We start from the raw sequence: 12,736 nt of genomic DNA on the forward strand, positions 1-12,736 counted from the left end.
CCCTCTGATGAAGATTAACAGCCTCAAGGTCAGAGTCAATAAATGTTGAACCTTGGTCATTCTAAGGCACAGCACACATTTTTGTGCTTTTGGGTTGTTTGGAGTAGATCGTTTTTTAAGCCAGGATGGGGGTGTTGGATTTCAAGCTGGACCACTGGACCAGGTGGAGGCTAGGAGAGAGGGGAACAAAGCCCCCTACAACAAAACTGGCCTCTATGGAAGAATGGCAAGAAGAAAGCCATTGTGTTAATAAAATCATAAGAAGTTTGGTTTAAAGTAGTTACAAGCCTTGTAGCTGACACAGCAAACATGTGGAACACGGTGTTATAGTCAGAATTGACCAAAATTGATTTTTTTGGGCTTACAAGAGTAGGACTATGAGGAAAAGTAGTGCTGCACTAAAACCCTCATTACTCTGTTCCCACTATGAAACACAGTGATGGCAGCATCATGCAATCGGGATGCTTACTGAAACTGGTCAGAGTTGGCTAGAAGATGCTATCCATCCGTCCGTCGGCCCGTCTGTCCCTCTCCCTCTCTATGACATTCTCCAGCTCATTCTGGGGGGACCAAAGGCATTACCAGGCCAGACGGTATATATAGTCCCTCAAGCAAGTTCTGGGCTTCTCCAAGGTCTCCACCCAGCAGGACGTGCTTGGAAAGCATCCAATTGGAGTCGTCAAGTGGGCATCCTGATCAGATGCCCAAAGCACTTAAACTGACTCTTTTCAATGTGGAGAAGCAGTGCTTGCAAAGATAACAGAGCTCCTCATCTCTAAGGCAGGAAGCCGATTTCATCTGCTTGTATCCGGGATCTCATTATTACAGTCATGATCCAAATCTTATGACCATAGGTGAGGGTTGGAACGCAGATGGACCAGTAAATCTAGAGTTTTGCTATTTGGCTCAGCTCTTACTTCACCACAAATGACCAGAGCAGCGCTCGCATAACTGCAGACGAAACTTAATCCATCTGTCCAACTCCTGTTCCATCAAACCATCACTCATGAACAAGACACCAAGATACCTAAACTCCTCCGCTTGAGGCAGAAACTGACCCCCAACCCAGAGGGGGCAGTCCACCTTTTTCTGGTTAAGAACCATGACCTCAGGTTTAGAGAACCTGACGCTCGCTGCTCCACCCTTATCAGCAAACTGCTCCAGAGCACGCTGAAGGTCATGACCTAAAGAAGCCAACATAACCACATCATCTGTAAAAGAAGAGATCCGGAAATTCTCAAACCAGACACCCTAATATCCACAACAACACCTTGAGATCTTGCCCATGACCACCACAAACAGGATCGTGACAGGGGCAACCCTGACGGAGTCCAGCGCTGGGAACAGGCTTGACTTCGTGCCAAGAATGCGGACACAGCTCTTGATTTGGACATGCAAGGGTCGGATATCCCTTAAAAGAGACATATTGGATGATGGATGGAGTTAATGCTGGGTAATCCTGAAAGAAAACCTGTTGGAGGCTGCAGAAGACTTGATAATGGGGTGCTAAACATACTGTAAGTGCTACAATGTACTGGTTTAGATCAAAGGATATCCATGTGATGCAATGGCTCAGTCAAAGTGCAGACTAAAGTCCAATTAACAATCTGCGGCAAGAAAATTCCTATTTACAAAAAGGCTCTTCATTTAATCCGTCTGAGCTTGATCTGTTTTGCAAAGAAAAGGCGAAAAACTGAACAACTGTCCAGTTGTTTTGTTTTTAACCTTGGATTTACCATGTCCTATATGACTAAGAATTGTCACCACCACATATAACATTTTCATTTTACTTCTGAATTATGCACTACTTTGTGTTGGCCTATCACATAAAATCTCAACAAAATAAATTGAAGTTTGCTGTGTTAACATGACAAAATTTGAAAATAAAGTTTGAATACTTTTGTGAGGCCCAGTTCATCAGTTAAAGATCTTTGTTTTGGAATTTGCTCAGATTTGTTTATTTTAATCAGGATTGCATGAAATCCACCCAGTAGCAGGGTCATCCATTTATACACCATAAAAACAGTCACATGGATAAATGTAAAAATAATTAAGTTCATCGTGGAAACAGGGTAACATGAAAAATAGAAGTGGTGACATTGAAAAAGCTGAGCAATCAGGGTTTGTTGAAAACAAGCAGAACTGGGCCTCTGTTCCTGTGGCCTTGCTGTGACAGTTTTAAAACCAAAGACCCTGGAAGCAACGCGATTCATGGCTCACTTGTCTGGGTTCTAACACTGGTTCACTTATGAGCCTGTGCTGTAAAGTTATAGATTCAGATTTGTTTTTGTGTGGGACCATTTAGACAGACATTTATCTCACTACTACAGGGGTGATGGGTCTGGAAATGGTAGGTGGAAGGATCTATTCTTTTTCACCATTTTTTGTTTTACTTGGTACTCTCATCCCAGTGAATCTTTAGAATGTAGATGTAACTGTTATGTTTTGCAAAGGGACAGTGAGCCATGTGTTGTGACTTATACAGGACAAAAATATAATCCCAGATAGGTTTGAAAGCCCAAATTTGGGCTACTAAAAACAATTATGTCACATCTGCTCTGCAGAACCCAATATACTTTGTCTTCCCTTCTGGGTATTACTCCTCTCACTAAACAATAATGGATATATTAAAAAAAGACAATCATCAGCTCTTCTGGCTCATCTTGAAAAGAAAGTTGGAAATTCAATGTGGGAAAATTTCTAATTTAATGAAATGATGCCCGTTGGCCTCAACATGGTAATTGTGCCCCAAATTGGAAAATAATGTTGGAGTGACCACAGTCTAGCAAATAACTTAGCCTTTGGTAAACAATAAATAATATCATTTACATTTTCTACCAATTTATCCACAATAATATTGTTTCTTTAAATCAATACTAGAGCCTCAAAAATAACAGTGCATTCGACAGGAAATTGACTCTGGATATAAATAGAAAGGGGCTGAAAGTATTACAGGGTGAGGGTTGAGTAATTTCCCCCTCCAACCCCTACAGGGCGGGGCGACCCTCCAGCTCATTGTCCAACAAGGGCGATAAACCTTTCGCATAATGAAGTGGGGACTTGGAATGCCCCATTGTGAAGTCTCTGTCCAGTATCCCATGAGACCCAGTCACCACCAACACACAGCCACAGAAAGGGTTCAGGTTCCACTCCTGACCTGAAGACATTGGCTCTGTTGTTTGGGCTGATGTCACAAATGTTTCAGCAGGAGACAGTGCTGTGAATGGCCATGATGGCATATTGTGAAGCACTCTGCAGGTTGATTATTTGCTGTCACCTTGATTAATAAAACAATGCAATGTCCTTCACCTATTCAACTGATTCTGAACATTTACTGGAGGAAGCTTTTGTTCAGTATCGTTTGACATTTAAGCAACATAACATGGGAACATGAGCTGACACAAAAAATCTCACAGAGATTTCTTTGTTGGCTAAGGGTTAAAATGATAGGGCTCCCCACTAAAGGCCAGCGGAGGATTTTTGTTGCCCTACCCTTGTTTCTTCCTCTTCTTATTGCCTGTTATTGCTCTGTTTGGTTTAAAAAAAAAAAAAAAAAAAAAATATATATATATATATATATATATATAAAACATCTAAACAATAGAAAAATAACACCTTCTTTCTTTAACCAGTTACAATGTTATTCACATTTTTTTTTCTCTTGAGGTGCAAATAATGTGCAGGAACATCTCAGAAAATATTGCTAGTGGATATTTAATCTTTTATGACCACACTTTACTTTAGGTTTCCCCATGATTACCTCTGATAAGGCACATGTCAGCTTTTAAGTTTTTAAGTCAAGGCAGCAACAGGAAAGACGTAATTGTAATCGAAATCTTTCTTTAGGAAATCCTCATGTATAAGCGCTACCAGATTGAGGTAACAACAATTTTTGGTGCTGACGCTGTTACTGACAGAAGAACTCTTAAATGGGCCATTCTCAGTATCATGAGGAAGTAAAAACATTTAAGAACCCATTTAACATCAGTTTTTAAGAAGAGAGTATTTTCTACAACATGCACAGACACATCAGCTTTTTATTCAGGCTGCGAGAAAGTGAGAAAGAGCAAGACTTTAGAAGAAAACAGAAAGGCTGAACAGAATGCAGCAAAAGTGACCTTCTTAAATAAAAAAAAACTGGCTCTCTGCATGTGGAGAACTATTACTGGAGCTGGAATGTATTCAGACCTTTTGTTTTATTTATTTATTTAACATTTTGTCTGCTTTCAAACTGTTGCAGGAATTGCCTGAACTATATGTGATTAGAAGCTCAGGTGTGGGGTGTATGTTTCGTGTGTGTGTATGGAATATGTTGACATTACTCCTCCGGACAGAGGTGGCGCTGTGTGCTGCCGTAGCTGAGAATCAAGAGTGAAGGAGTGACGTCGATATTATTGTGTGTGTGGGGTGGGTAGAGACGGCGACCGGAGCAGCGGTGTATGAGTCTGTAAGCCCTGTGTTTTTACGTGCTGCAAAGTCATTAAAAAGAACCCCGAATCTCGTCAACAACTCAGTGTTTTGATGCTGTTTCTTCATGCTCAACTCAGCAACGTATAAGTGAGGGAGTTAACCCGAGGAAACTAGTAACTTCGGCCCTGGAGAAAGTGTCTCCCCTGTGTCATCAGACTACGGTCAGGGGACAGAAACAGGAAAGGTTAACAGTACTAACGTTTGATTTAGTGCATCAAACTGTTTCTTTTACGTGTTTACTGAATCAGGGAACAGTTCTAAATACAATAACTTAAACAGATCATACATTTTCTTTGAATTTGTTACACAACCAAGGACACATCTACTATGAGGGTAAGCATTACATGATTTCTGATCTGGTCCTAATAGCAGTATTATAGAAGTGCTGTATATGTGCATTTGGTGTATTGCTTTATCTAGCTTGTGTTAATAAACAGAAGAATTGATTAAGCTTTTTGTAGACTAGAGGTACATATCAAGCTATACCTCTGGTGTCTCGTAAGGGAAACATGTTGCAATCAGAACTGCACAAAACTCTACCACAGTGCAAGTCTTATAAACAAGATAGAATTTGCTCCCAAATGCACTTGCACATACAAACATGGCCACATCAATATGTGCATACACATCACTGTAAAACACCCACACAGAACAAATATAAACGCAACTCATGTCCAAGTGAGAAACTGCAGGTGGTCAGAATGAATCATGCAGTACATCTGATCCTGTCAGACGGCACTTCACTATACAAACAGGGGATAATAACCTGGCTTTGTCACAGTAACTTTAATAGTAACCAGAGTCAGAATAGCAAAACCATCGGCAGGACAAATTGTTTACTTTTAGCCACAACTGAGAATCAATTGTTTGCCCTTGAGAGCTGGATCAGAAAGGGATCAAGCTGAAGGATGTGGGAGAATCCTCCGCCAACAACAATGACAGGAAACCAGCACTAACATCCTGAGGTCTGAACCTCCCACTGACCATCCTGGCTGAAATAGTTACTGTAGGTGTGCCCATTTCTCCATCTAATGCAAATACATTTCTCAAAGCTGACGTCTGTTCTATTATCAATCTTGTCAACCAGCTAATCCTTAATGTGTGCCTTTCAATATCAGTAACTTGAGAAATTGCTGAAACTATTATTGAACCTTAATTGAACCTTTTTTTTTAATTCCAAGCACTTGCCTTCAAAAATCAATCGTAAAAAATTCGTACACATGTCCACTTGTAATTTATTCTCAGTATAACTATAAAGCCTCAGAGGTTTGTTAGAAAACATTTGTGAACATCATAAAGGCCAAGTAAAACAGCAGACATGCCAAGAATAAAGTTGTGGAGAAGTTTAAAGCAGTGTTAGGTTAAAATCCCGAGCTTTGAACATCTCACAGGTTGAACAATCGTTCAATCCATCATCTGAACATGGATAGAGTACAATGCATCTGCAAACGTAACCAATGCACGGTCGTTCTCCTAAATTGACAGGCAGAGCAAGGAGTACATTAATGTCAGTCATGACTGGAGACACGTTGGTTCCAACATCTTTAATAAGCAGCTTTTATAGGAATTAGATTAGAGAGAAGAAATGACAAACCCAGGGCATTTCAACAAAAAGTCTACCTCGTGTTTTACTAAATCCCCTCAGCATTGCGTGTGGTATGTATGAGTTGCACACACACACACACACACACACACACACACACACACACACAAACACACACACACACACATACACTAACACACAAACACACACAGATATAAACTTAGAAACGCCTCACTGCATTTGAGATTTCATCTGGGCACAGCCAATTTCATCTGACACAAGTACTCTTCCTCTTCTGTAATTACTGTTTAAAGACAAGCTTATGAAAGCAGCCAGCGGTGAAGAGCAGAGTTTACAAAAAAACATATCACACCCTCTTAGTGCAATCTAAATCGTATACACTGTTTTTATTGGAAACACAAGAACAATTTGCTACAAATATACAATTTAAAGTTTTATGCATTTGGATGATTATTTATCTGCAAAGACTTTGATTAATGATTAAAAGAAAACACATTTGCTTACCTAAGAGAAGATTTTCACATGGATCAACAATCATAAACCCTATGATTTCAGCTTTTTGTTGAAAATTATGTAATTAATCCTTTCTCTTGTCCTGCTAGGTGCTGGTTACATTTTAAAACAACTGGCTTATCAGGTCCAGGTTATATAACCACCCAAATTTACTCCCACTGTTTTTGTGCAGCTGCATTTATCAATGGAAAAAACTATACTAAACTGAAAATTAAAATGATCATATCTTATACAAGAATTAGTCAAAAATAGTCAAAGTGATGTGCAAATTGAGAATGTTTTAAAAAAAAAAATAAGGATTGTGTTTAATATGAAACCAACAGAGCTATTTGAAAAAAAAAGGCTGACCTGGGGCATTTTTAATGGCAGTGTTGGCAATTCTGAATACGTGTCTTTTTAATATTTAAGCTCTTTTAAAGATAAAGGTGTTTCAGATCTTGACTACAGAAAGGGTTAATACTATTTAACTCTACAGGCATGATGTCAGAAAAAGTCACAATGTTGCTCCAAACCCTAAGCATTTAAAGGGCATTAAAGGATGTGAAAGTTACCTATATCATTTGCACAATTCGGTCTGTCATTATTACCTGGATTATTAAAAATTTAGATAACATCTAAATATGTATTTTCATTTCAAGGTAAAAATCTTGATATGAGTAAAATCTTTGGGTCTCTTGAGGGACTTGTCCGTCAAATGTTGCTTTTTTCTACAATTTATAACAAGATTAGTTTTGTTTTATATGAGGTTGATTACCTTTTTTTGACGACCTTAATGACCAGTACATGGTGCACCTGCTTCACCCGCTGAGCTATGCAGCACCCCATAAAAAACTTAGTTCAAACAAAAACGAAACGTTTGAACTGAAGAGAGACTTATCAGAGTGCAACATTGTTTATGTTTCTCCAAAATGATACGACCTTGAGAACTATTTACTGCAGGTCAGACACTGACTGCTAATAAATACTCCACAGAACCCAACTTAAAATAAAAGAGTAAGGCTATTACTTTAAGATATCAAGACATAGACTTGAAGAATATCACCATATTCTTCAAATCACTAAATTCTAGACTGTTTATGTACAAATTTCTCTAACAATTACCTCCTGCTTAGATTACCTCTGTTATACAATCTGGGCGCTTTATTTCTTAATATCCAGTCATTTACCGACGTGCTGTTACTGCATAAGCTTTCTTAAATAACTTTTGAATTTTAAACATTTAGCTAAATTGCTGTTGTAAAATCTAAGTATTAGCTTTGATTGACTACATAATTAAACTACTGCATTCTAAATTTCCATGCATTTTACTCCTAGTTCCAATGGTTTTATTAATGGGCTTACAGTAGAGGCTACATCCTCCAGGCACTTTCTTGCACAATGACAGAGTAAAAATTTTACAGCCTGGTAAACAGAGCAATGACCTTTGGAACGACTGATGTGTTTTGGTCTGTTTTTCCGTTCTGCAGTGACGATAGCGGATTCTGCTCTCCCGGGGCAAACAAAACGTTTTTGACCCTTAATCACTGCTCATCCATTTTTACACCTCCCTTCTCTTACACGTTCTCACTTCCACCTACCTCCATCCTCACGCACAATTCACAAGGCCTGCAAGCACGCACCCACATATACACACACACACACACACACACACACACACACACACACACACACACATATATACACCATCAGTGTTGCCATAGCAACAACAAGCTTAGCCTCCTCATCTTCCAAAGACCACATTTGAAGTTCAGGCGCAAAGGTGAGACCAGACAAGTACAATTCGACTGTTGAACCAGGATGCAGGAAGAAAATTCCAGAAACAGTTTAAGTAATGCAACATACGCCCCGAGGTGGCACTGCAAAACAAAGACATAGCTTAAAAGAGTCTCTTAGAAGAGTCCAATTTTCACCCCGATGTGCTCTGATGTCTCCAGTTTGCTTTCTCACCTTGGGAAATCTTTCTTAGTGCAAAGAGAATTCCCAACGGGGATGGCTGCTCAGCATGAATTACTCAGAATCTTCTATTTTTTCTGCTATGGTAATGCATTTTGGGAAGCTGCTGATCAAAACCCCAACACTTAAAACTGACTTTGTTGGGGAGGGCTATTGTTTGCCTCGTCGCCGCTTCCCCTCGGGTTGCATGCCAGACTTAAGTGAACTACCACAGCTCCATTAGGCCATCTGTGGCGAGTATCGGGAAGTAAACACAAGAACAATTGCTGTGTATTCCTAGGACAAACAACATAACCCAGCAATGCTCAAGTACAGAGCACAAACAAGCGTGGGCAGCTGCTATTTTCATGTGAGAAGGAAAGAAAAAAAATCTCTTAAATACCAGAAACATGAATCTAAATGGGACTGCCTGCACTTGAGAACCCAAAGCAGTCATATTGTTATGAACTAAGATGGATGTAAAGCAGCATTGGTTCTCACTTTTCAGATTCATTCAATCAACATAAAGGGTTTAAACTTACAAGACAGGGGCTTCTGTGTCTCACATATTTTTAAGTTTTAAGTGTTTGGCAGGAGAAAAAGTATGTGAACATGGCATATTCTACAATTAAAAGCTGCAGAACCGTTCATCTCCAGATTTACATTTTTCCCTACACTGATTTGTCAACTGTCTAAACAGGAAAGAGGAAGAAAACAACTGAAAACTAAGAAAAAGTTTATATTTAACCAAGATATCAATGCAGCACTTGTTTGATACTGAGAGATAAATTAAACAAATGAGGCAAATAGCAGATCTTGCCACATTTTTTAATTTCTTAAAAACAAGCAAGTAAAAGACGGTGAGTCAATAAGTCACGTGAACATGATTTCTCTATCAAAATCTAGTAGATTATAATGATTATGAAAAAAATATGTTGAGAACGTTATCAGGCAAAAAATAAACCAGCTTATCAGCTGTGAGCTGTCCTATTTTTCAAAAATAGGCTTTGGAATCAACCCATAAGAAAACTCTTATGGATCCAGTTTAGTTAATGTAATGATTGATTTTACATTAAACAGACTGATTCCTCTTAACTCTTATGTTTTCTATCTCTTGCCAGGCTCCCACAGCACAGTGGAAACTGACTGTAATTCAGTTTGTACAACATGCAATAATAGAAGCTATAACAGGTTTTATTCTGTATTTCTCTGCCCTTTTTCGCATCATGAACTGAGGATGAGTGTTGGACACAGACAGAAACTGCCTCGGGGGTAAACAACCAAGACTCAACGAGAGTGCACAGCTGTCCTCGACTGGAGCGTCTTCTCCAGTGCTTTGAGTGAAACACAGCCTAACCCTAACCCTAACCCTAACCCTAACCCTCACACACACACACACAGACACACACACAGCTAGAACAGCGTGGCAAGAGAAAATAAAAGCAGACAGCAACAAGTGGCTGAGGAAGAATTTTTTTCCCATAACGTCCAACAAGCAAAAATGAAAGCGTGACACAAAATCACGTAAGGGGATTCGTTTCGTGAATATTAAATAAATGGAACCAAATTATTCCCTCCTGTTTGTGGTGGACGGTGCAGAAATGGAAGTGAAAGTCGATGGCATCTAATGCAGGAGCAACCTTTTTTTTTTCTCCCCGACTTTCCTCTGCTTGTTTTTTCTTCAACCTTTTCATCTGGCTTAATAATTAAATATAGATGTGTCAGAATCCAGTCTTAAGTTTTCAGGTATGTGCTCGTTGAGATGGATCAGGAGAAATCAGTTATTTGAGAGCAGTGGTTGGCTGACATATGAGCATTATGGCTAACCGCTCAGGGTGCAACATTCTGGGGGTCACCATAAGCATAAAAAAAAAACCAACTAATTATACATCTTGTCAGAAATGACTTTCTAATTGTTTATTTCTGGGTCCACCACAGTTAGCTAATGGCGCTAAAGTTGATAACTGCTTTGTTTTTGTTATTGTTCATTATTTGTGTTTTTTTCCCCTATTTGATCATCTCTTATTCAAAATCTAAAATAAGAAGCCAGTTCAGGTTAGGTCTGAATTGGACTCTCCTAGTCTGAAAAAAAATTATTTAAAAAGCAATATGGAATTTATGAGCCCTTTATTTATAAAAACAAAAATAAGAAATCTGTACGGTTTTTTTTTTTTTTTTGGACATTGGGACCACCTTATATTGAGATAAGTTTGAGAAGCATGGGTGGTGGGGGCACAGCTAGGTCAGTAACTCTATTTCTGACACAAAGTACCCTTTCTTTGAGAAGCCCCCCCATCCAAAACTCTCCACCCCACCTGACTCTGAATGAAAGGACCAACCTGTCAGCTGCCATCAAAGCTTGATAATAATCAAGTCATTAGAATCAGGTGTGTTGGGACCCTGTTAAAGCATCCGACAGGTGGATGTTGTGAAATGATGCAGGAACGTACCTGTTTTTCACTCACCTTCTCGGAGCTGATCCTCAGCTTCTTCTCCACCTGTCCATGGACCTCTCCGTTCCTATCCGGTAACACAGGGGCCGGAGTGGGCTCCCTGGGTGTCTCCTCTTGCTCCTGCTCTGCCACCTCCTCTTCATCTTCCATCTCTGTCACCTTCACATCCCCGTTTTCTGTCCCGTCTGCCTCCGTGTCCTCCTTCACCACCACCACCTCCTCCTCTGCCACTTTCTCATCTTCCACCTCCACCATTTCCTCCACCTCCTCCTCTTCCAGAGGTACGGGGAGCCCCTCGGAGACGTACTCCTTTAGACACTTTAAGTTGTGCTTCTTCAGAAGCTGCTCCGTCTCCGGGTCCACCACGATGAGCTCCAGCGGGCCCACGGTTGCTCGTATCCGGGACACGACCTGCTGGTGGCTCTCGCTCTCCACCTCCTCGCCGTTTACGAACACGAGTCGGTCTCCGGCGCGGAGCCCCGAGGACTCGGCCGGGCTGTCGGGCTCCACTAGGCGGATGAACTGGCCCGTCTTGCCTTTCTCCCCGTGGAGGTGGAAACCGTAGCCGTTATCCCCCTTGTGCAGCGTGCAAAGCCGGGGGCGCAGATACTGGCTTTTGCTCGGCATGGTGAGCTTCTCTCTCCTTCACAGTGCTGCTCAACCTGTTGCTCCCTCACAGTGGAAGTGACTGAGACTTCTCAGGATGCTGCTGGGGAGGGTATGTTTATGTTAGAATGAGTGGTATCCCTTAAAAAACATCCAGCCCCCGTCCTGTTGGGGAGATAAGTCCGCGCTGCAGAGTGTCCCACTCTCTTCTCCTCACTTTCACACAAGTTATTGCGAGTTCGCCTGGTTTAATCCTAACTGTGCTCTGGTGGGTCCTGACCTGGGTCTGCCAATCGGATCTGAGCCTGATTAAACCCACTCAGCTGTAAAGGCGTTTCGGTGCTGCTGCAGAAGTGGAAAAGCCGCTCAGGAAGAGGGAGGTGCGTTCACGGAACAGCCCATCTGCTGGTTTATGCAAAGGGGGATGAGTGACTACAAACAGAGGCTATCCAGGAACACTAACTGTTCTTGCATGAACGGCTCCCTGGTATGAGGGACCAAAAATGACAAAATGAAAAATAAATATGTAAATAAATAAATATATATATAAATAAATACACATATAAATGTATAAATACATAAATACATGAATAAATACACATATAAATGTATATATAAATAAATATTAGAAGAAATAAATACACATATAAATGCATAAATAAATAAATATAAGAAGAAATAAATACACATATAAATATATAAATGCATAAATGAATAAATATAAAAATAAATACACATATAAATGTATTTATTTATCTATTTATTCATTTATTTTCTCCTTTTTGTGCATTTAAACATTTATGTATTTATTAATTCATTTATTTATACATTTTTTCATTTATACATTTTTTATTCATACATTAATTATTTATACTTTTATTTATTTATTCCTACATTTATTTCTGTATTTCTGTATTTCTACATTTCCACATTTATTTATTTTTGCTTTTCTGTCTCCGTATGTTAATGAGGTGGGTGGTTCTAACATTTGTCCTCAGCACCATTGGTTAGAATTGTGTGTATGAACCCGATCCTGCTGCTACTGCCTAGATTCCGGTACCGAAGTTCTTTTGGTAGACACAACGGAGGGTTCTCTTACAGCCATTGCCAATGATTTAAGGTCATTGGCAAATGATATTGACCAAAATGACTACCTCCATTTTCGTTTTGCACGGGTCATGGAGGATTTCAATCAGCT

At 39.9% G+C, this 12,736-nt stretch overlaps 1 protein-coding gene across 1 annotated transcript in view; it reads right to left on the bottom strand.

Annotated features, from left to right (window-relative positions):
- The window catches only part of LOC124863591 (Na(+)/H(+) exchange regulatory cofactor NHE-RF1-like), a 35,587-nt gene extending 23,674 nt beyond the window's left edge, over positions 1–11,913 (bottom strand). The window contains 1 exon segment of the mRNA XM_047358044.1: positions 10,930–11,913. Within this exon segment, the coding sequence (XP_047214000.1) occupies positions 10,930–11,559 (630 nt within the window). The 5' untranslated portion in view covers positions 11,560–11,913.
- Between the last annotated feature and the right edge of the window lie 823 nt (positions 11,914–12,736).

Source organism: Girardinichthys multiradiatus, chromosome X (genome assembly GCF_021462225.1).
Source record: "Girardinichthys multiradiatus isolate DD_20200921_A chromosome X, DD_fGirMul_XY1, whole genome shotgun sequence".
Taxonomy (NCBI): Eukaryota; Metazoa; Chordata; class Actinopteri; order Cyprinodontiformes; family Goodeidae; genus Girardinichthys; species Girardinichthys multiradiatus.